The sequence below is a fragment of the Lethenteron reissneri genome, chromosome 4, assembly GCF_015708825.2.
Source record: "Lethenteron reissneri isolate LAM-NWPU_2019-01 chromosome 4, ASM1570882v1, whole genome shotgun sequence".
Classification (NCBI taxonomy): domain Eukaryota; kingdom Metazoa; phylum Chordata; class Hyperoartia; order Petromyzontiformes; family Petromyzontidae; genus Lethenteron; species Lethenteron reissneri.
The window spans coordinates 6,110,995-6,134,151 of record NC_083782.1 but is presented as its reverse complement, the minus strand read 5'-3'; the positions used below and the strand labels follow the sequence as shown (position 1 = coordinate 6,134,151).

Sequence of the window (23,157 nt, the reverse complement as noted above, 5' to 3'; positions counted from 1 at the left end):
TCCTCCTTCTCCTCACCCTCCTCCTCCTCACCCCCCTCTCCTCCTCACCCCCCCTCCTCCTCACCCCTCCTCCTCACCCCCCTCCTCCTCACCCCTCCTCCTCACCCCCCCTCTTCCTCACCCACCTCCTCCTCCCCCCTCCCCCCACCTCCTACCTCCCCCCCCCTCCCCCCACCTCCTCCTACCTCTTCGTCCCTCACCCTTCTCCTACTCCTCCTCGTCTCTCTCCTCCTCGACCCCGTGGACCCCCCCCCCGCCCTTCCCCTGTCACCCCACACGTCCCCCCCTCACCACCCCCCCCCCCCCGTGGGGGGGGTCTCGGGTTCCCTGTATTTGTTGACTCTTAGCAAAACATTGACTGTCGGCGCGCGGGATGCGGGAGCAGTGATGATGATGTCTGTCCGCTCAGCACGTGGCGATGACGAACACGTGTGTGTGTGTGTACACGTGTGTGTGTGTGTACACGTGTGTGTGTGTACGCGTGTGTGTGTACGCGTGTGTATGGACACGTGTGTGTGTGTGTACACGTGTGTGTATGTGTGTACACGTGTGTGTGTGTGTACACGTGTGTGTGCACGTGTGTGTATGTACACGTGTGTGTGTGTGTGTACGTGTGTGTGTATGTACACGTGTGTGTGTGTACACGTGTGTGTGTGTGTACGTGTGTGTGTGTGGGTACACGTGTGGGTATGTACACGTGTGTGTGTGTACGTGTGTGTGTATGTACACGCGTGTGTGTGTACACGTGTGTGTGTATACACGTGTGTGTGTGTACACGTGTGTGTGTGTGTACGGCAAAAACAACCCCCTGCCTCCTCGCTGGTGCCGGACGGCAATGCTGTGGTGAGCAGTGTCGTGGGGGGGGGGGGTGCCAATTTAGATTGGCCTCTCCACTCGTGGCGTTTGTAACCACCACAGCGGACAAATGGGGGCTCTGGAAATGTGCGAGTGGCTGGTAACCCCTCCACCTTCAATTAATTACCACAAACCACGTGCAACATATCTAATTAAGCTTGTGCCGGAGGCCCCAGGGGGACAGGCGTCTATGACGTCTGCTGGTCAAACCCCATTTGGCGGAGCCAGGAGACTGTATCCTTACCCTCGGGGTTCCTCCAGAAACAACAAACAACCACTTCGGGTGGCCACGTGGAATGTTCGAACACTCACTGCGGAGGAGAGGCTGCCACTCCTCTGTCGAGAGCTGGACCAGTCCCGCCTGGATCTCCGTGGTATTCAGGAGGTCCGGTGGACCGGCTCTGGCTCCTGCCGCCATGAGGAGTGGACAGTCCTCTACTCGGGGCAGGAGACTGCGAAACAACAGGGAGTGGCTCTTCTTCTGAACAAAAGAATGAAGGGGGCGTGGGAGCGTGGGGGTGAGGTGTGGGAAGTTGTAAGCCCCAGGCTACTTTAGGCTTGCCTTCCCATCAACCAGAGGCAAGGAGTGGTGGTCGTGGTTACTTATACCCCCACCGAAGACGAACATCCGTGGAGGGATGCAGGCAAGGCCGATGAGTCAGATGCCATCTATGATCTCCTGTCACAGGTGCTAGCTGAAGTGGCCCCTCGGGATAGAGTCATCTTGTTGGGCGACTTCAATTCCCAAGTTGGTCATGATGCTGGCACCTGGTTTGGAGTGATTGGAAGGCATGGGCCAGATCAGCTCAATAACAACAGTAGGAGACTGCTAGATTTTTGTGCAGCCCATGGGATTGTAATTACCAACACACTGTTCCGGCATCGGTGCATCCACACAACATAATGGATGCATGCCGGATCCAAGCAAGAACATCTGCTGGACTACATAGTGATGGAACAGCGGATGCGGGCCCATGTCTTTGACACCAGGACCGACCGTGGAGCTGATCTGCCCACTGACCATCGACTTGTCATCTGTAAGATGCGCCTGCCATTCTTCCACTCCGGTGGTTGGTATACACGCAGGACCCCATTCAAAACCACAGTGGCCTGGTCTCAGCTAGCTGATGAAAGTTGCAAGCGAGAATTTCATCATCGCTTGTGGCTGGGGTTGGCATCATCCCCCACTCCTCCTGATGTTGAGGGGAAATGGGCGAGGTTTAAGACTGTGGCTCATGCAGCTGCAATGGCTGCTTTGGGTACACGGTCCAGACCTCCCCAGAAACCCTGGCTGACAGAGGAGGTGTTCAGGCTGGCTGAGAAAAAGCAACAGGTCCACTCTCATTGTCTACAACATCCTACGTCAGAGAATGAGGAGGCTTACCACAGCCTTCACTCGGAGGTTTGGAGAGCCGTGAGGCACTGCAAGGATGGGTGGTGGTCGCAGGTTGCTGAGGAGATGGAGTCTGCCTCAATGGCCCGCGGTCACAAATCGATCTTTAACTCCATCAAAAAGTAACCTGCAGCACCATACCTATTACCATCATTATGGGAAAGAACGGTGATCAAATCTCCAACCCCCAAGAACAGGTTTGCAGATTTTCTGAGCATTTCTGTGAGGTCCTGGGGGAGGGGAAATCCCTCAGCTGGGAAAAATCGTGGGAAAAAGTAGGGATGACCCTGCTGAGGCTGCAGTGCCTCAAATATTGGAAGAAGTCACATCCTGTGAGTGGCTGGCGGCTGAGGTGCCATCTGGTGAGGAAGTACTGAAGGTGATCCAGAGTCTGAGACCAGGAAAGGCACCAAGCAGAGATGATCTCCCAAGCGAAATGCTGAGGGAGAGTGGCATTTGCGCACAGACTGCCCTATATGACATCATAACAACAGTCTGGACCACTGGACGGGTTCCGCAGGATTTGAAGGATGCCCTGGTGGTCCCTCTCTTCAAGAAGGGAGACCGAAATAGACTGTAACAACTACAGGGGAATCTCACTCTTCAGTGTGCCGGGAAAGGTCCTGGCAAGGATTATTCAACATCGCCTTGCCAGGCACGCTGAAGAGAGGCTTGCGGAGCCCTAATGCAGTTTCAGGAAAGGGCGGTCCTGCACAGATGCCATATTTCCTGTCTGTCTGCTACAGCAGATTTGTAAGGAATTCCAACAAGACCTACATCTCTGCTTTATTGGCCTGGTCAAGGCCTATGATACCACCAGGAGGCTTGGGCCCGGGTAAAACTACGTGGCTGGGAGTCGGAGCCATTCCCTGTTCACCTTGGGGTACGACAGGGATGTCCTCTGGCTCCCACATTTATTAACATCTATTTCGACCACGTGGCACCTGCTGGGTCTGCCCCGTGACCTCCTGCCAGCGGGCGTTCGACACTTCACGTGGCCTCGATGTGCACATAGCCTGGCACAAGGCGTCGTGGTGACGTCACCGCCACTTAGTGGCGAAGGGCGGTTGTTGTGGTTGTTGTACGTGTGTGTGTGTACGTGTGTGTGTACGTGTGTGTACGCGCGTGTAGTGGGGAGCGGTAGTGTAGCGGTTAGCGCGCTGCAATACAAACCTGGCGACCCGGGTTCGATTCCCGCTCACGGCAAACACCAGTGACGATTATCTGAACCGGTCCTGGGCCTCCCTTAGGTTGACTCAGCCTTAAATGAGTACCTGGTGCGGTGTGTAAACATCGCGCTAGGGAGACAAAGGCGGTCGGGCGTGGTGCTGGCCACCCACCCCATCGTGTACCGTTCCGGCCTTTATAGGTGCTCGCTAACAGCACTTGCCCCTACAGTCTGTTAAGGCTTTACGAGGGATCTTTATCTTTGTGTAGGAGCATGGTGCTGGCTATTCAGCCCCCGTCTCGTGTGCCACAGAGCCGGCCTTCGTAGGTGCTCGCAAACAGCACCTGCCCCATCGGTCTGGTCCAGCCTCTACGGGCGATCTTTGTTGTGTAAACATCGCCACTGGGGGAGACTAAGGCGGCCGGGCGTGGTGCTGGTCACCCACCCACCCCCCTCCCTTCTCGTGTGCCACACTGCCGGCCTTCGTAGGTGCTGCTTCTCGCTAACCGCACTTGCCTCCAACAATCTGTTGAGGCCATACGGAGCGGGGGTGTAGCCCCTTTTGTCTTTGTATCTATTCAAATTGGCCAGAGCCTCGCTCACCAGAGCCTACGTTAATTAATTAGCGGCCGCAGCTGTTAATGAGCTCTTCTTGTTAATGAGCTATCAGATGATGATGATGACGCGTTTGGCACGTGCGTCGAACTTGGCTGACCGTGACTGAACGGCCCCTTCCATTCATTACCACGTGGGTGCGAGGGGATCGGAAGCTGCTGTTTGGCCACGCAAAGAGATATACACTCATGGACTAATTGTGTCGTTCACACGCTGCACTTGCCCGATGCTTGTTAAACAGGTCCATGCAGCGGGACGTAGAGAAGGAGTGGGCTGATTCCAATTACGTTGGGTATAGTGTCTGTGTGTGTGTACGTGTGTAGTGTGTAGTTTGTGGTGTGTGTGTGTAGTTTGTGGTGTGTGTGTGTGTGTGTGGTGTGTGTGTGTTTGTGCATGTGCTTGTGTGTGTGTAGTGTGTGTGTGTGGTGTGTGTGTGTAGTGTGTGTGTGTGTAGTGTGTGTGTGTAGTGTGTGTGTGTGTGGTGTGTGTGTGTAGTGTGTGTGTGTAGTGTAGTGTGTGTAGTGTGTGTGTAGGTTGTGTGTGTAGTATTTGTGTGTACGTGTGTGTGTGTAGTGTGTGTGTAGTGTGTGTGTGGTGTGTGTGTGTAGTGTGTGGGGAGCGGTAGTGTAGCGGTTAGCGCGCTGCGCTACAAACCTGACGACCCGACGATTATCTGAACCGGTCGTGGGCCTCCCCTAGGTCGACTCAGCCTCAAATGAGTACCCGGTGCGGTGTGTAGTAAACATCGACACCGGGGAGACAAAGGCGGTCGGGCGTGGTGCTGGCCACCTACCCCACGTGTGCCGTGCCGGCCTACGTATAGGTGCTACTCGCTTACAGCACTTGCCCCTATAGTCGATTAAGGCTACACGGGGGATCTTTGTCTCTTTTTTTCCCCCAACGTGATGGGCGCTCTGCGCCGACGCGAACCCCGGCCACCCGAGTTCGATTCCCGCTCACGGCCACCGACAACCGGGTACTGGGCCTCCCCTAGGTCGACTCGGCCTCAAATTAGTGCTGTGGTAGGTTGCCCGCACTTGCCCCGACGGTTCACGCGAAGGCTACGCACGGAGCGGGGTGATCTTTTGTGTCTTTTGCTGGACGTTGACCGCCACGTGGGCAAAGCCCGCTTCGTATCGGCGAACCGAGTAATTCGCCTCCCGTGGAGTGTGACGCTAAGGCCGCGAGAAAGCCGGGAAGATCCGCACGAATTAATAAAAAATTAACCCGTAAAAACAAAGTTTTTCACTATAAATCCTTTATATGCGTGGCGGCTAGAGTCCTCTCGTCCTCTGGCTTGAGATGGCTGCCACCTATGGGTCAGATGATTGTCTGCCAGTATTAAGCAATTGGTAATTAAATATTTAATTAGTTTTCCCTAAACAGTGTAAAATTTTGCAAAAAAAATTCACGAACATTAATTGTCACGCACAACGAGTCTGTGTGCAAAATGTCAGCTCGATTGGATCACGGGAAGTGGGTTAAAAAACGACCGAAAGATTTGCACGGTCGTAAGCAAGCAAGCAAGCACGTGAACTTAATATAAAGGATTTAAAAAATTCGAGGTGGTGGGGTGGGGGGGCATTAAGGTCCTGCAGCGATACCTTCAACCCTGGGACAGCGAGATGTCTTTCCCGAGAAGCGAAGGGGATACAGGTTGCAGGAAAGACCGAGAATTTCCACGTCAATTTAACACGTGGCGATAGTAGTCGTAGCAGCAGTAAGGGCTTTCGCGACCAATATGATGTATCCTTAGTGGAGGGTTTTTTTGGGGGGGTTCGATCGCGTAAATATAAATACGTTGTGTCGTGAAACCCGCCACCACCCCTCCCGACACGGCCAAACAGCGAGGTCCGTCACTTAGCACACGACCGTTCCACCTCCCAGCGACTCAACCGTTGCGTTTGGAGTTTAAGGTGGAACGGTGGTTGACGATCATCTGTCTGTCGCGTGGCCTCAGCCAATCTCAGCGCCTGGATCGCCTTTTATATCTATATACATAAACATGCTTACCCCGAGCTCTCATACTCTGATGGTGCATTGTCTTTGAGTTGTGCGCCCTTTGGCGTCATCTGGTCCAACCCATGTGAGACTAGGCTCTAAGGAAAGCTGTCTCGGGTGTGGACCAATCAACTTCAAGGACAGTGCATACATTATCAGAGTTGTGTTTTTCGTTTGCATTACGACTGCAGGTATTGTGGTCAATGCAAACATGACTCCTTGTAAAAAAGGTATCAGTTTTGTTGCCAGATAAAAGGGTATAATACCAATTACCACCCCCAAACTAAACAAAATAAAAACATTCTTTTAGTTTCAACTGCGGACCCGATCCGCTATTTGTTAGCGGCAGGAAAAACAAAGCCCATGTCCGTCGTTCTAACATCGCGCCCAGGAATTTGTGTTCTAACACTCGCGCGTTCCAACACGCCGGGGGGTGGGTGGCGTCGTTCTCCACCACTCCCCACCCCCCCAGGACGCACAGCGACCGCGTGACGGCAGTAAATTGGACTCGCTCTCTCAATCGTGCAATTGTGTTGGTGGATTCCATCGATACAATGAACAATGGGGTGGTGGTGGGGGGTGGGTGGGTGTGGTGGTGCTATCTTCGACTCGGAGTGACATCCCTCCTCCCTCCCCCTCCCTCCCCCTCCCTCTCTCCTCCTCCTCTATACGCGCATTAATTAATTAATTATAATTATATATCGAGAACAAATCATTCCGACAATGACCAACGTCGGTAACACTGCCCCCCCCCCCTCGCCCACCAGGTTTTATATTGAAATGAATAAATACAAATCATCAGTATCTTTGTTGTAACCTCGAGGAAGAAATCCGATGAGCTATGAAGCTCTTGTTTCGACGGGTGTCCAGTCGGGACAGAAAGTATACGACGACAAATAATACAACAACAACAACAACAAAGACAAAGATCCCCCGTGTAGCCTGTAACAGACTGTTGGGGCAAGTGCTGTTAGCGAGTAGCACCTATGAAGGGGGTGAGCGCGCTGCGCTGCGAAACCCGGCGACCCGAGTTCGATTCCCGCTCACGGCCAACACCGGTGACGATTATCTGAACCGGTCCTGGGCCTCGCCTAGGTCGACTCGGCCTCAAATGAGTACTCGGTGCGGTGTGTAAACATCGCCACTGGGGAGACAAAGGCGGTCGGGCGTGGTGCTGTCTACCCACCCCCTCGTGTGCCGTGCCAGCCTTCATAGGTGCTACTCGTTAACGGCACTTGTCCCAACAGTCTGTTACAGGCTATACGGGGGATCTTTGTCGTTGTCTTTTTTTGGTGGTGGTGGTGGTGGCGGTGGTGATAGTGGTGGTGATGATGATGGTGGTGATGCTGATGGCGGTGGTGATAGTGGTGGTGATGATGATGGTGGTGATGATGATGGTGGTGATGATGATGGCGGTGGTGATAGTGGTGGTGATGATGATGGTGATGATGATGATGGTGGTGGTGATAGTGGTGGTGATGATGATGGTGGTGATGATGGTGGTGATGGATGATGGTGGTGATTATGATGATGGTGGTGGTGATTATGATGATGGTGGTGGTGATCATGATGATGGTGGTGATAATTATGATTATGATGGTGGTGGTGATGGTGGTGGTGGTGATGATGATGGTGGTGGTGATGATCATGATGATGATGGTGGTGATGGTGGTGATTATGATGGTGGTGGTGGTGATGATGGTGGTGGTGGTGATGGTGGTGGTGATTATGATGATGATGGTGGTGGTGATGATGATGATGATGGTGGTGGTGATTATGATGATGGTGGTGGTGATTATGATGATGGTGGTGGTGGTGATCATGATGATGGTGGTGATAATTATGATTATGATGGTGGTGGTGATGGTGGTGGTGGTGGTGATGATGATGGTGGTGGTGATGGTGGTGGTGATTATGATGATAATGGTGGTGGTGGTGGTGGTGATGATGATGGTGGTGGTGGTGGTGGTGATGGTGGTGGTGATTATGATGATGATGGTGGTGGTGATCATGATGATGGTGGTGATGATTATGATGATAATGGTGGTGGTGGTGATGATGATGATGGTGGTGGTGGTGGTGGTGATGATGATGGATGATGGTCGATGGTCAAAACTAATAACGGAGCGCCGTCGGGGAGACGGAGCGAGCGCTTGAACCCGACGGATCGCGAGTGGCAATGCACGTTGCGTGGGTGCTCGCTCACGGCGCACTTGCCCTAACGGTCTGTCAAGGCTACACGGGGGATCTTTGTCTTTTTTTGTTCGTCATCGCGAGATGTGGCGGTGGAGGGGGGATGAGAGTGGTGGCTGTCGTACAGCAGTGGATTGTTCATGGCTGTTGCTGCTGCTGCTAATGATGATGACGATGACGATGATGACGATGACGACGACGATGACGATGATGATGACGACGATGACGACGACGATGACGACGACGATGATGACGACGACGATGACGACGACGATGACGACGATTACGATAATGACTACGTGGACAATGACCTAAATGTGTCAACCATCATCATCATAATCGCCGTCAGAAACCACGATCGATCCACACACACACAAGTTCAAGTCAACCAATGCACAATGATGGCAATGGGTCTCATCTCTGGTTTATCGCCAGCGGTGGAAATTCTACGTTCCTATCAAGTATATTCACAGGTCAACCGATGTTGACTACACCACAAAATTGTACAAATTGTATCGACCCCCGCAAAGATGATGATGATGATGATGAAGACTGGCACGCAGATCGTGTGTATTGAATACGATTCAATGCCATTTAAAATCGCAGCCGTTATCCGTACACCTTTGAGATTAATCTGCCTAGCCACCACGATTGTTTACGACAAAGCACAGTCTATGATCATCATGAATAACGTAATTCGAGCTCCATATATGCCTATCCACAGAGAGATGTACATGTAATTGTACGCGTAATTAATTGTGAGCGAGAGAGAGAGCTCAACAATTGCATTAATTTGGGCGTCTATGTGTGCTGTGATGAAGGGCCATTGCCCGAAACGTCGCCGATTGTACACTCTTTGTTTTGTTCAAAGGCCGCGGTGTTATTGACGAACGCGTGATGAGAACATTTGGTGCCACACTCAGAGGAGTTCCACAAAGACACAGACACCCCCCCGTATAGCCTCAACAGACTGCTGGGGCAAGTGCTGTTAGCGAGCAGCACCTATGAAGGCCGGCACGGCACACGAGGGGGTGGGTGGCCAGCACCACGCCCGGCCGCCTTTGTCTCTCCAGTGGTGATTTTACTACACACAACGCACCGGATATTAATTTGAGGCTGAGTCGACCTAAAGGAGGGCCCAGGACCGTGTTCAGATAATGCTGCCCACAGCCACACCACCCGGCAGCTCCACATCAGTGGACCGAGTAATTCGCCTCCCGTGGGAGTGTGACGATGAAGCCGGTAAATAGCCGACGATGTCGGGTACAGCACAAATAACCACCTACAAAGACAAAGATCCCCCGTGTAGCCTTAACAGACTGTTGGGGCAAGTGCTGCTAGCGAGCACCTATGAAGGCCGGCACGGCACACGAGGGGGTGGGTGGCCAGCACCACGCCCGGCCGCCTTTGTCTCCCTCGTGGCGATGTTTACACAGTCGCAGCAGGTACTCGTTTGAGGCTGAGTCGACCTAGGGGAGGCCCAGGACCAGTTCAGATAATCGAACTCGGGTCGCCGGGTTCGTAGGGCAGCGTAGCGCTGACCGCTACACCACCTATACACAGACATCCACTCACGTACATGGAGATACATTCTGTCGTATACTGTAAATACTACAGCCATATATACACACACATATATACAGATATATATAGATAGACATATATAGAGAGACATATATAGATAGATAGACATATATCCTCACGCACAGAGAGATACCACTTACAGAGACACACTTTGGTTGACCACACATACATACAGGCGAATACATACAGACATAATGCATACATACATGCACACGCATGCATATGGTGAGTCATACGTACGTGTAGATACACACATAAACTAATATGCACACACACACATATATTCACGCAATGGGGATATACGGGTGCACAGAGACAAAGATCCCCCGTGTAGCCTCCACGGACTGTCGGGGCAAGTGCTGTTAGCGCGCTCACCCCACGCCGTTCCGGCGATATGAATCTATCCCGGAATTAATGACCTTCAGAGTAAATTAGCGACTAATTTAAAATGAACGTGACATTTTTTTTTGGTTAAACAGCCATGAATGGAAACGAATAATATATAGGTTACTATATATATAGTATATTAAAACATATCCTATATATAGAGACATATTGCAACCGTTGCTCATGGTGATAATAATACTACATTATCAGTCTTAATGCCGAGACGTCAACCGGTATTTATTACCCAATTGTCTTTACGATATGGAACAATTGAGATGTGTGAAGACGCCGACATCGTGTTGGTTCGACAAAGACAAAGATCCCCCGTGTAGCCTTAACAGACTGTCGGGGCAAGTGCTGTTAGCGAGCACCTATGAAGGCCGGCACGGCACACGAGAGGGTGGGTGGCCAGCACCACGCCCGACCGCCTTTGTCTCCCCAGTGGCGATGTTTACACACCGCACCAGGTACTCATTTGAGGCTGAGTCGACCTAGGGGAGGCCCGGGACCGGTTCAGATAATCGTCACTGGTGTTGGCTGTGAGCGTAGCGCTAACCGCTACACCACCGCTCCCACTACACACAAACACACAGACAAAGATCCCCCGTGTAGCCTTCACTGACTTTTGGGGGCAAGTGCTGTTAGCGAGCACCTATGAAGGCCGGCACGGTGGTAGTGTAGTGAGCAGCCACGCTCGGCCGCCTTTGTCTCTCTACCTATTGCACACTCGCGCCGGGCTATTAATTTAAGGCTGAGTCGACCTAGGGGACGGCACGGGATCGGTTCAGACAATCGCCACTGATGGAGGCCGTGAGCGGGAAATCCGCCGTGTTTCATAGCGCAGCGCGCTCGCCACTACGCTACCGCTCCCCGCACATGCACGCCAATACAAAGACAAAGATCCCCCGTGTAGCCTTAACAGACTGTTGGGGCAAGCGTTGTTAGCGAGTAGCACAGATGAAGGCCGCAACGGCACACGAAGGGGTGGGTGGCCAGCAACCACGCCCGGCCGCCTTTGTCTCCCCCAGTGGCGATGTTTTACACATCGCACCTGGTACTCATTTGAGCCTGAGTCGACCTAGGGGAGGCACAGGATCGGTCCAGATAATCGTCGCCGGTGTTGACCGTGAGCGGGAATCGAACTCGGGTCGCCGGGTTCGTAGCGCGACCGCTCCCCACCGCACACACTCAGACAAAGACAAAGATCCCCCGTGTAGCCTTAACAGACTGTTGGGGCAAGTGCTGTTAGCGAGCACACACAGACACACACACAGACACACGTGCACACACGCGCGCTCACCGTGTTCACCCAAAAACGTTCGCATGTTGTCGAAGCGCGTTTGAAGCACAAAGTGTCACGGCGAGAATATGAGAAATCATGAAGATGAACGCGGTTAAGACGTCTTCATATAATCTGTTTTTATTTAGTCTTAAGACGTAGGAACCATTCGTTTCATAGCGACGCGCGGCGAGCAGCAGTAATTTACAATCTCAGTTTTATTTTAATACAATTTTTGTCACGTTGCGTGGTTTGCCCAGATGTACGACCGCGAGCAAATCCGTCACGAACCATCCCCGCGTTCATAGCTCATAACGTGGAGTGTGAGCCGTGCACACGTGTTTATATATACAACAAATATACAGGCAAGGCTATGCACCACATCAGCGAGTCATATATAATATATACACACAGATATAAAACATACATCGTGGGTCATTCAGTTCGGCGCGGAGGCTTTCGCGAGCAATATTGAACCTGGGTTGTCGTCTGATGAAGCCAGTTGTAATTACGGGCGAAAACGTCGAACTCCGGTTGTCAATGTCGGAGTGGGCTTCACTCTCCAACACGCCGGTGCGCTGTTAGCGGGGATGAATTGGCGTGTTCTGTTCACGCGACAAACCTTGCCGATTGGCCGTGTCGTCAGGTGGTGGCGGGTTTCACGACACATTTATATATTTACGCGATATTATAACCCAACGACCTCTATGATGGATCGTGGGTAATTCTTAATTGTCCCAAGCGAGTCAAATGATCGACCCCTTTCGAGTTAAAATTCACAGTTTTGTTTTTAGTTTTTTTTTATTGAATGCAATTATATATATAATTTTGGTATATACCGTACACATATATGTATCAAATAATTATCTGGTCCAAATGCAAACGGACGCTGCCCTCTGTGCGTGTATTATTGTTCCTGTACCAGTGACAACTTCAACTAACACCGCTCGCGGAGAGACACATTGTGTGTCTCCCCCCCCTCTCTCCCCGCCACAAAAATGCAATACGTACAATCTACCCCGAAATGTCCTGATTATAAGACGCGCGCGAAAGCAGGAAGGCAAACCTTGCAAAAAAATCAACGCGACAGTTTGTGTTTGCGCCCCCGCTGTTAATCAATGAGCGTTTTGCGCAGCTCCATCAAGAATTCCACCCCCCGTGCGTGTAGCCTGTAACAGACTGTTGGGGCAAGTGCTGTTAGCGAGCAGCACCTATGAAGGCTCCCGGCACTGTGGCACACGAGGAGAGCGTGAGTGGGTGGCCAGCATCACGCCCGGCCACCTTCATCTCCCGAGTGGGGCGATGTTGACCTTACTGCACCGCGCGCGCAGAGGGGTTACTCGCTTTGAGGCTGAGTCGACCTAGGGGAGGCCCGGGACCGGTGGCCGTGAGCGGGAATCGAACCCGGGTTCGTAGCGCTGCGTAGCGCGAACCGCGCACAGCTACCCGATTATAAGACGCACCACGATGCAATGGACGAGGTTGGAGGTGCTCCTTATAATCCGAACGGTAGCACGAAATGTAACAATATTTAAAAACACAGTTGTACCCGCTTGCTTTGCTTATTCACTGCTGGGTGAAGTCGTCCCTAAGGCGTGTCGGCGGTCATGCGCGTGTGTTGTTGTTGTTGTTGTTGTTTGACCATACTTCACCACCCTGGCCATTGCGGGCATACAGGAAGGCGGTGAGACACCGAAGATTCACTCGGATCCACGTGTCACTCGCCACCACCCGTCGCAGCCGTGGCCGAAGCTATTGAACTCCAGCCTTGCCCGCGGTTCGTAGACAAATTCCGCTGCCCTCCCCCACCCACCCACACACCAACACCGCCAACACCGCCATCGCCGCCACCACCGCCACGTATAAATGATCGATGAAGATAATGATCTCGACAGAGATGTTGACAGAGAGGCAATTTGATGAGCTCTGTCGAGCGGCGACTCGCGCCGACAAATCGCGGTGAAGTATGGACAACAAATACAAACCGACGGTGGATTGACAAAGGGGGGGCAGTGGGTGGGGGGGGGGCGCTTGTAAACCGATCGTTCGATTTAAAAAAAATTTAAATCTCACGGAGTTTGAAAAAATTCGATCCGTGGGTCTATTTCGATTTTTTTGGGATAAAATCAACAACAGCAACAACAACAACAACACGTGTGTATCCCGTACATACAACAACTGCACACACACGTGCTCATCTGCACACGTGTGTGTGTGCGTGGCTTTGTACATACACACGAGTGTCATCTACGATCCCCCGTTCACGGAAACGTGGAATTTCGGGAATGTCTAAAACTCCATTCCTTGCGACCGACCACGATGATCCATTCCACGTTTTTCAGTCGTCCCCCCACCCCCCTCTCGCCACACACCCCCCGCTCAAATATATATTTGCCATATTTGTTTCCTTCACATCGTAGAAGGCAAATTATTTGACACATCCCGTCAGCCGTACGGACTTCTGCTAGCAGCATCGACTCGGCAGCATTGCGCTCAGCACAAGCGAAACCTCTGGGTCGGCATTGACGTTCGCTCACTCGCCGTCCCATCATCTTTGCCTGAATCAAATTCTAGGACTCACACATCTTTAAAGAGCGGATTTCCTTGCTGCCCATGACGTCCGGCAGGGCTCAACAGCCCAACCCTGCTGATGAGACACCGGCTGTCAAAACCGACCGAGAGGTTTTGCTTGGACTGAACCAATGCCTCTGACATTAAGCGCTCGCAGAAGGGGGCCCGTGTGACCGATATGATGCGTACGACATTTTTTCTTTTATATTTTTACGACGACGATAGACGGATATGTAACGGAGACGCGGTGTCTGCTTATCGACTTTACGCTGCAAATTTTTTTTTTTTACACAGCGAGACTGATGGTTATCGTCGTTGTGTAACTATATAAGCTGAGTCGTTACAGGCTCAACGAGCCTGATGATTGCTAAACGCGTTCGCAGGCGAAGCGAAGAGCGCGGGATGAATACATTCGTCAACGCCGCCGTGCGTGGCCTGAACGGGCGACGTTCCGGGAAATGGGCCTTCTTCATAGCACACAACAGACAAAGATCACCCGTATAACCTAACAGACTGTTGGGGCAAGTGCTCTTAGCGAGCACCTATGAAAGCCGAAATGGCACACGAGGGGGTTGGTGGCCAGCTCCACGCCCGACCGCTTTTGTCTCCCCAGTGGCGATGTTTACACACCGCACCAGGTACTCATTTGAGGCTGAGTCGACCTCGTGGGAGGTCCAGGACCGGTTCAGATAATCGTCACTGGTGTTGACCGTGATCGGGAATCGATCTCGGGTCGCCGGGTTCGTAGCGCAGCGCGCTAAGCACTACACTACCGCTCCCTTGTGCATAAAGACATACACACGCACATACATACATACACACGCACACACACAGACACACACATCCACGCGCACACACACCCGTACACACAGACACACGAACACAAAGATACACGTACACAAACACGCGTCCACACACACACGAACACACAGACACACGAACACGCAGACACACACAGACACACACAGACACACAGACACACAGACACACACATGAACACACAGACACACGAACACGCAGACACACACAGACACACACAGACACACACGAACACACAGACACACGAACACGCAGACACACACAGACACACAGATACACACATGAACACACAGACACACGAACACGCAGACACACACAGACACACAGATACACACATGAACACACAGACACACGAACACGCAGACACACACAGACACACAGATACACACACGAACACACAGACACACGAACACGCAGACACACACAGACACACAGATACACACATGAACACACAGACACACGAACACGCAGACACACACAGACACACAGACACACACACACGTACACACACGCGCACCACAGACACACGAACACGGAGACACACACAGACACACAGACACACGAACACACAGACACAGACACACACAGACACATACACACACACGTACACACACAGACACATACACACGCGAACACACATACACACACAGACACACAGACACACACACACGTACACACACGCGCACCACAGACACACGAACACGGAGACACACACAGACACACAGACACACGAACACACAGACACAGACACACACAGACACATACACACACACGTACACACACAGACACATACACACGCGAACACACATACACACACAGACACACAGACACACACAAACACAGACACATACACACACAGACACACGTACACACAGACACAGGTACACACACACGAACACACATACACACACAGACACACGAACACGCAAGTGGAATCGGCGCTCTCTTTGACGTCGCGTGGGACGTGTTTAGCAATCATCGGGTAAGTGCGGCGTGTAACGAGGCGATCACGGAAACGCAGTGAGGCGATTGGCGGATCGTGAGGACACAGCGAGCATACAGCAAACTACACAGTCCACTTGAATTGTCCAATACGTACACTATGTACACTCGACACACACACACGCACACACACCGACACACACACCGACACACGCACACTTGTGTACAACTCACACCACGCGTGCGCTTTGGCTTAATCCCAGCTGGCAATCGGCCCCCGGTTCGCACCCACATCCCGTGAACCCTCCTGCCCCCCCCCCCCTCTTCTCTCTCTCTCTCGCTTACGGCCGACTGGGCTGCCGATCGCGTGCCGGTACCCCAACGCAGTCGAACCGAGCGGTTCGGAAACGATATAAATATTTTATGTACAACAACAACAACAACAAAATAATCATCATCATGATAAACCGAAGCCGGCGTGGACACGCGCACGCTGATTACACATCCGCCGTACGCATGTGCGCGCGCGCGCGTGTGTGTGTGTGTATATATATCTCAAATACAATGTTTTTTTTTTCCTCCGGAATTCAGTCCCGGGCAGCTCCGGCTGAAATTAAGCACTGCACGTGTGTGTGTGCGCGCGCGTGTGTGTGTGTGCGTGCGTGTGTGTGTACGTGCGTGTGCGTGTGGCGATTCCGTGAAGGGGGGGGGGGGGAGTGAACACGTGGGAAGGGAAAATCACCTTCAGAGGATGAAGACGAGACGAGCTCTGGGCTGTGAAGACGTCTCCCTTGTTCCATAGCGCGAGAGACAAAGCCGGCGAGAGTCACGGAGAGACAAAGACGGCGAGAGTCACGGAGAGACAAAGACGGCGAGAGTCACAGAGAGACAAAGCCGGCGAGAGTCACGGAGAGACAAAGACGGCGAGAGTCACGGAGAGACAAAGCCGGCGAGAGTCACGGAGAGACAAAGACGGCGAGAGTCACGGAGAGACAAAGCCGGCGAGAGTCACGGAGAGACAAAGACGGCGAGAGTCACGGAGAGACAAAGCCGGCGAGAGTCACGGAGAGACAAAGCCGGCGAGAGTCACGGAGAGACAAAGCCGGCGAGAGTCACGGAGAGACAAAGCCGGCGAGAGTCACGGAGAGACAAAGACGGCGAGAGTCACGGAGAGACAAAGACGGCGAGAGTCACGGAGAGAGTCACGCAGATAGGGGGGGGGGGGGATGAGAGAGAGAGAGACGGAGCTTCGCTGGAGAGACGCAGAGATTGTCACGAGGAGCCAAGGAGTGACGGAGAGACGCCGGTGATTGTCGAGGAGCGAGAGAGGCAGACAGAGAGTGTGGTCACGGAGAGAGACAGAGAGACAGAGAGAGTGAGTGTGGTCACAGAGAGTGGCAGAGAGAGAGTGTGAGAGTGTGGTCACGGAGAGTGGCAGAGAGACAGAGAGAGTGAGTGTGGTCACGGAGAGAGACAGAGAGTGTGAGTGTGGTCACGGAGAGAGACAGAGAGACAGAGAGTGTGAGTGTGGTCACAGAGAGTAGCAGAGAGAGTGAGTGTGGGTCACGGAGAGAGACAGAGAGATGAGTGTGGTCACGGAGAGTGGCAGAGAGACAGAGTGTGAGTGTGGTCACGGAGAGAGACAGAGAGACAGAGAGTGTGAGTGTGGTCACAGAGAGTGGCAGAGAGAGTGAGTGTGGTCACGGAGAGAGACAGAGAGAGTGAGTGTGGTCACGGAGAGTGGCAGAGAGACAGAGTGTGAGTGTGGTCACGGAGAGAGACAGAGAGACAGAGAGAGTGAGTGTGGTCACGGAGAGAGTGGCAGAGAGACAGAGTGTGAGTGTGGTCACGGAGAGTGGCAGAGAGACGGAGTGTGAGAGTGTGGTCACGGAGAGAGTGGCAGAGAGACAGAGAGAGTGAGTGTGGTCACGGAGAGAGTGGCAGAGAGACGCGAAGGGAGGGCTGTCGCGAGAACACACGCGTGGAAAGAGTCACGGAAACGAATCACAGAGTTCAGAGTGACGCAGATACCCCCTTGAGAGTCACACAGAGACCCCCTTGAAGAGTGACGCAGAGACCCCCTTGAGAGTCACACAGAGACCCCCTTGAAGAGTCACACAGAGACCCCCTTGAAGAGTGACGCAGAGACCCCCTTGAGAGTCACACAGAGACCCCCTTGAAGAGTCACACAGAGACCCCCTTGAAGAGTGACGCAGAGACCCTCTTGAAGATTCACACAGAGACCCCCTTGAAGAGTCGCGCAGAGACCCCCTTGAGAGTCGCGCAGAGACCCCCTTGAGTTGAGAGAGTCACGGAGTGGGAGGCAAGTGGTGGTAGTGGTGGTGCAGGTGGTAGTGGTGATAGTGGTGGTAGTGCTGGTGCTGGTAGTGCTGGTGCTGGTGGTGGCAGGGGCTGAGGTGCAGTCACGGAGAGAGCCACTTGGAGACGGGGTGCGCTGCGCTCTGCACGAAGGGCGCCGAGAGCACGTGCAGCGTGGGGGAGAGGCCGAACCCGGCTCGCGTGAACGAGAAGCCGTGTCCAGGCCGCGAGCCCATGGGCAGCGAGGCCGGGGCCCCGCGGAAAGGGGATCCCCCGTGAGGAAGGAACGTGGCTCCGTGAGCCCCGATGCCTCCTACGCCGCCGCCGCCGGTCCCCATCAGCGCGCCGTGTCCACTCGTCTTGACAGCCGCGTCTGCTTTCTCGGCAGCGATGCCGATGATGCTCTCGATGCTGAAGGGGTTGCGGTTCGTGGTGGTCGATCCTGGAGGTGTCGTGGTGGTGGTGGTGGTGATGTTGGTGGCGTTAGTGTTGTTGGTGGTGGTGGTGATGATGTTGTTGGAAGCGGTGTTGTCTTTGTCCACTGCTTTACACACAACGTACTTGGGTGATGGAGGTGGTGTGGATGGCTGCTGCTGCTGATGCTGCTGCTGATGATGCTGCTGCTGATGATGCTGCTGCTGCTGATGCTGCTGCGCCATCGGCAGGGAACACTGCGCGTTCACGGCCGCGTGCATCTGCACGATCCCAGCGCCGAACACTTTCCTCGCCGTCCCCTGCAAATGTTCATGCACCGATGACAGCAGCGGGACACCGTGGGGCAGCACAGGGCGTCAGACACGAACTCGCGTACGGATACTGCTGCTGCTGATGCTGCTGCTGCTGCTGCTGATGCTGCTGCTGATGATGATGATGATGTACCAGCTGCTGCTGCTGCTGCTGATGATGGTGATGCTGCAAAGCGGCGGCCGCGGAATGCAGCGCGTATCCGTGCGCGGGGAAGCCGTAACCCGCGGCGCGCACGCAGTAGGACGCCGACACGCCGTAAGGGGTCAGTCCGTGCATCATGAACGCGGCGGCGGCGGCCGCGTGCTGATCGGCGGTCATGGGCCTCTTGAATCGCTTGCGACGGCGGAGAAACGAGCCGTTGTCGAACATGTCCTCGGAGGCCGGGTCGAGTGTCCAGTAGTTGCCCTTGCCCGGGTTGCCCGGCTCGCGCGGGATCTTCACGAAGCAGTCGTTGAGCGACAGATTGTGTCGGATCGAGTTCTGCCACGCGGGGAACTTCTCGCGGTAGTAGGGGAAGCGCGCGCTGATGAAATCGCAGATTCCGCTCAGCGTGAGTCGCTTCTGCGGGCTCTGCAGGATGGCCATGGTGATGAGCGCGATGTACGAGTAGGGTGGCTTCACCAGGGCGCTGCTCTTGCTGCCCGACGAGCTAACACCAGCGCCACCAGCAGCGCCACCACCAGCGCCACCACCACCGCCACCGCCGCTACTCGCGTTGTTCACGTTCTTCGGGGGGTCGCTGTCGGTTGTTGCATCGGCGTCGTCGTCCACGCGGCCAGCTGAGTTGCACCCGTCGCGGTTCACATCCAGGTCCGGCTTTTGGTCCGTGTCTCCGTGTTGGTGATGGTGGTTGTGGCGGTGGTGGTGGTGGTTGTGGTCTGTCGCGCGAGACATCTGCGGGCCGCCACCAGAGGTTTTGACGACGACGAGGTGGTGGTGGTTGTTGTTGTCGCCGCGAGTGCGGTCCACAAGACCACCACCAACACCACCACCACCGTCTTCATCATCATCATCATCGCCGCCACCGCCATCATCATCATCATCGTCGTCGTCGTCAATCCCACGAGCGTCGTCGCTGTCACCGACCACATCGATGACGATCTCCTCGGGAGAGAGGTGCAACGCGTAAGCGGTCGACAGCTCCTGGCTCTGGGTCGGAGTCCCCGAGCCGGACAGCGGGGTCATGGTGGACGGCTCGCTCGTCCTCCCCTGGCACGAGTCAGTCGCGACTGACTGTTGTTTGTGTGTTTGTTTGGTAGCGGTGGTGGTGGTGGTGGTGCTGCTGTTGCGTTGTAGGTTTTATGTTGAATTCATTTGGAGGCGCGCGCACACGAAGCGCGCGCACACAAATGCACGCGCAGAACAGCGACACTCGCTGATGTACAGACAGACAGCTGTACAGACAGACAGCTGTACAGACAGGCAGCTGTACAGACAGTCAGCTGTACGGACAGACAGCTGTACAGACAGACAACTCTACAGACAGACAACTCTACAGACAGACAGCTGTACAGACAGACAGCTGTACAGACAGGCAGCTGTACAGACAGACAGCTGTACAGACAGGCAGCTGTACGGGCAGGCAGCTGTACAGACAGGCAGCTGTACAGACAGGCAGCTGTACGGACAGACAGCTGTACAGACAGGCAGCTGTACAGACAGACAGCTGTACAGACAGGCAGCTGTACGGGCAGGCAGCTGTACAGACAGACAGCTGTACAGACAGACAGCTGTACGGACAGGCAGCTGTACAAACAGACAACTCTATAGACAGGCAGCTTTACAGAGACACGCGCAGAGAGACACGCGCGGTCACGCGCAAATACACAACGACACGCACACACACTCAGGCAACACTCGCTTGCCGCATAGAAGGCAGCGACTACGAAAGGTTGTTAGCGAGCACCTATTGCTAACGCACACGCTGACACGCGGAGCCACGAACAACAGCACGCACACACAGAGACGCGCACAGACACACGGACACGCAGCGGACTACAGCCATTGGCCGACTGTTGCTCCAAAGCGCTGTTCGCGAGAAACGAACACGATCGCCACCCTTATCGCATTCACAGACTGTTGGGGCGCGCGCGCACACACAGACACACGCACGCACACACTCAAACACTCACACACACGCACACACACACTCACAGACACAGACACACTCACAGACACACTCAAACACACACAGACACACTCACACACACTCACACACACTCAAACACACACATACATTAATTAATTAAATACAACTACTGCCAAACGCTGGGCTATCTATAGCGCGTCTGCCTCTGCGTGTGTCTGTGTGTCTGTGCGTATATGTGTGTGTCTGTATGTGTGTCTGTGTGTGTGTGTCTGTGCATGCGTCTGTGTGTGTCTGTGTGCGTGTGTCTGTATGTGTCTGTGTGTCTGTGTGCGTGTGTCTGTGTGTGTGCCTGTGTGTGAGCGCCGCTTAGCACCGCACAGCGAAAGTCACGCGCGCGTAACTCCGTCTCATCGCTGTGCCCTCGCTCAGAACGAGTGACGCTCACTCATCCATCCGCTCCTACCAACAACAGCAACAACCACGGCAGCAGCAGCAACAACAACAACAACCGTAGCTGCACAGTGCCGTTCGCGAGTACCTATTGTGTCCGACAGCCGGGTAAGAGCGCACCTGCTTGCCTGCGACTGTAGCTACAAATACGTTAATCAGCGATGTCTGGCTGCTGCGAACTTGTACAGAGGGAGCGGACGAGACGCACAGAGAGAGACAGACAGCGTCAGCAGCCAGAGGGAGCAATATCACTCTCTCGTCAGCTTGTCGATGTGTGTCTAAGTGTGTGTATGTGTCTGTGTGTCTAAGTGTCTGTGTGTCTGTGTGTCTAAGTGGATGTGTGTGTGTCTAAGTGTGTGTGTGTAAGTCTGTGTGTGTGTCTGTTTAAGTGTCTGTGTGTGTCTAAGTCTCTGTGTGTCTGTGTGTGTGTCTAAGTTTATGTGTCTAAGTGTCTGTGTGTGTGTCTAAGTCTGTATGTGTGTGTCTAAGTTTCCGTGTCTAAGTGTCTGTGTGTGTCTGCGTGTTTGTGTGTGTGTCTAAGTTTCCGTGTCTAAGTGTCTGTGTGTGTGTCTACGTGTCTGTCTGTATGTCTAAGTTTCCGTGTCTAAGTGTCTGTGTGTGTGTCTGCGTGTCTGTGTGTGTCTAAGTTTCCGTGTCTAAGTATCTGTGTGTGTCTAAGTTTCCGTGTCTAAGTGTCTGTGTGTGTGTCTAAGTGTCTGTGTGTATGTCTAAGTTTCCGTGTCTAAGTGTCTGTGTCTAAGTGTCTGTGTGTCTGTCTGTCCGTCTCCCTTGCCGAGGTGTCCCCCTCCCCCGCTCTGCGTCTGCAGTGCGCGTGTCGCCGCCACGACTCTGATGAATGAATGGGGACGCTCCGAGACGCGCTGGTTTTATAGGAATGAGGGCTGCCACTCACGAACATCGAAGGAGTGCAGGATGAGGAGGGGAGGGGGGAGGGAGGAGAGAGGTGGTGGTGGTGGAGGAGGAGGAGGAGTAGGAGGCGGTGATTAGATGTGACGCGTCGCGGTACATATATAATGAGCCCTCGAGTTGAACGCGAGACGGGCAAACACCGCTGGCTTGTGCGCACACACAGCGATGATACATACAGATAGGCACGGGCTCACACAGATACACGTACATGGGTGATACATACAGATAGGACACGGGTTCATACAGATACACGGACATGGGTGATACATACAGATAGGCACGGGTTCATACAGATACACGGACATGGGTGATACATACAGATAGGCACGAGCTCATACAGATACAAGTACATGGGTGATGCATACAGATAGGCACGGGCTCACACAGATACACGTACATGGGTGATACATATAGATAGGCACGGGTTCACACAGATACACGTACATGGGTGATATATACAGAGAGGCACGGGTTCATACAGATACAAGTACATGGGTGATGCATACAGATAGGTACGGGTTCGCACAGATACACGTACATGGGTGATACATACAGATAGGCACGGGCTCACACGGATACACGTACATGGGTGATACATACAGATAGGCACGGGTTCACACAGATACACGTACATGGGTGATACGTACAGATAGGCACGGGCTCACACAGATACACGTACATGGGTGATACATACAGATAGGCACGGGCTCACACAGATACACGTACACGGGTGATACATACAGATAGGCACGGGCTCACACAGATACACGTACATGGGTGATACATGCAGATACGCACGGGCTCACACAGATACA

The 23,157-nt window shown here is 53.5% G+C and overlaps 1 protein-coding gene across 1 annotated transcript; it reads right to left on the bottom strand.

Annotated features, from left to right (window-relative positions):
• Window positions 1-17,397: 17,397 nt before the first annotated feature.
• On the bottom strand, window positions 17,398-22,258 carry LOC133350020 (forkhead box protein D3-like). Its single transcript, XM_061563977.1, is given in 2 exon segments — window positions 17,398-18,874; window positions 18,876-22,258. Coding segments are annotated over 2 exon segments (1,827 nt in total). The 5' UTR covers window positions 20,059-22,258; the 3' UTR covers window positions 17,398-18,230.
• Between the last annotated feature and the right edge of the window lie 899 nt (window positions 22,259-23,157).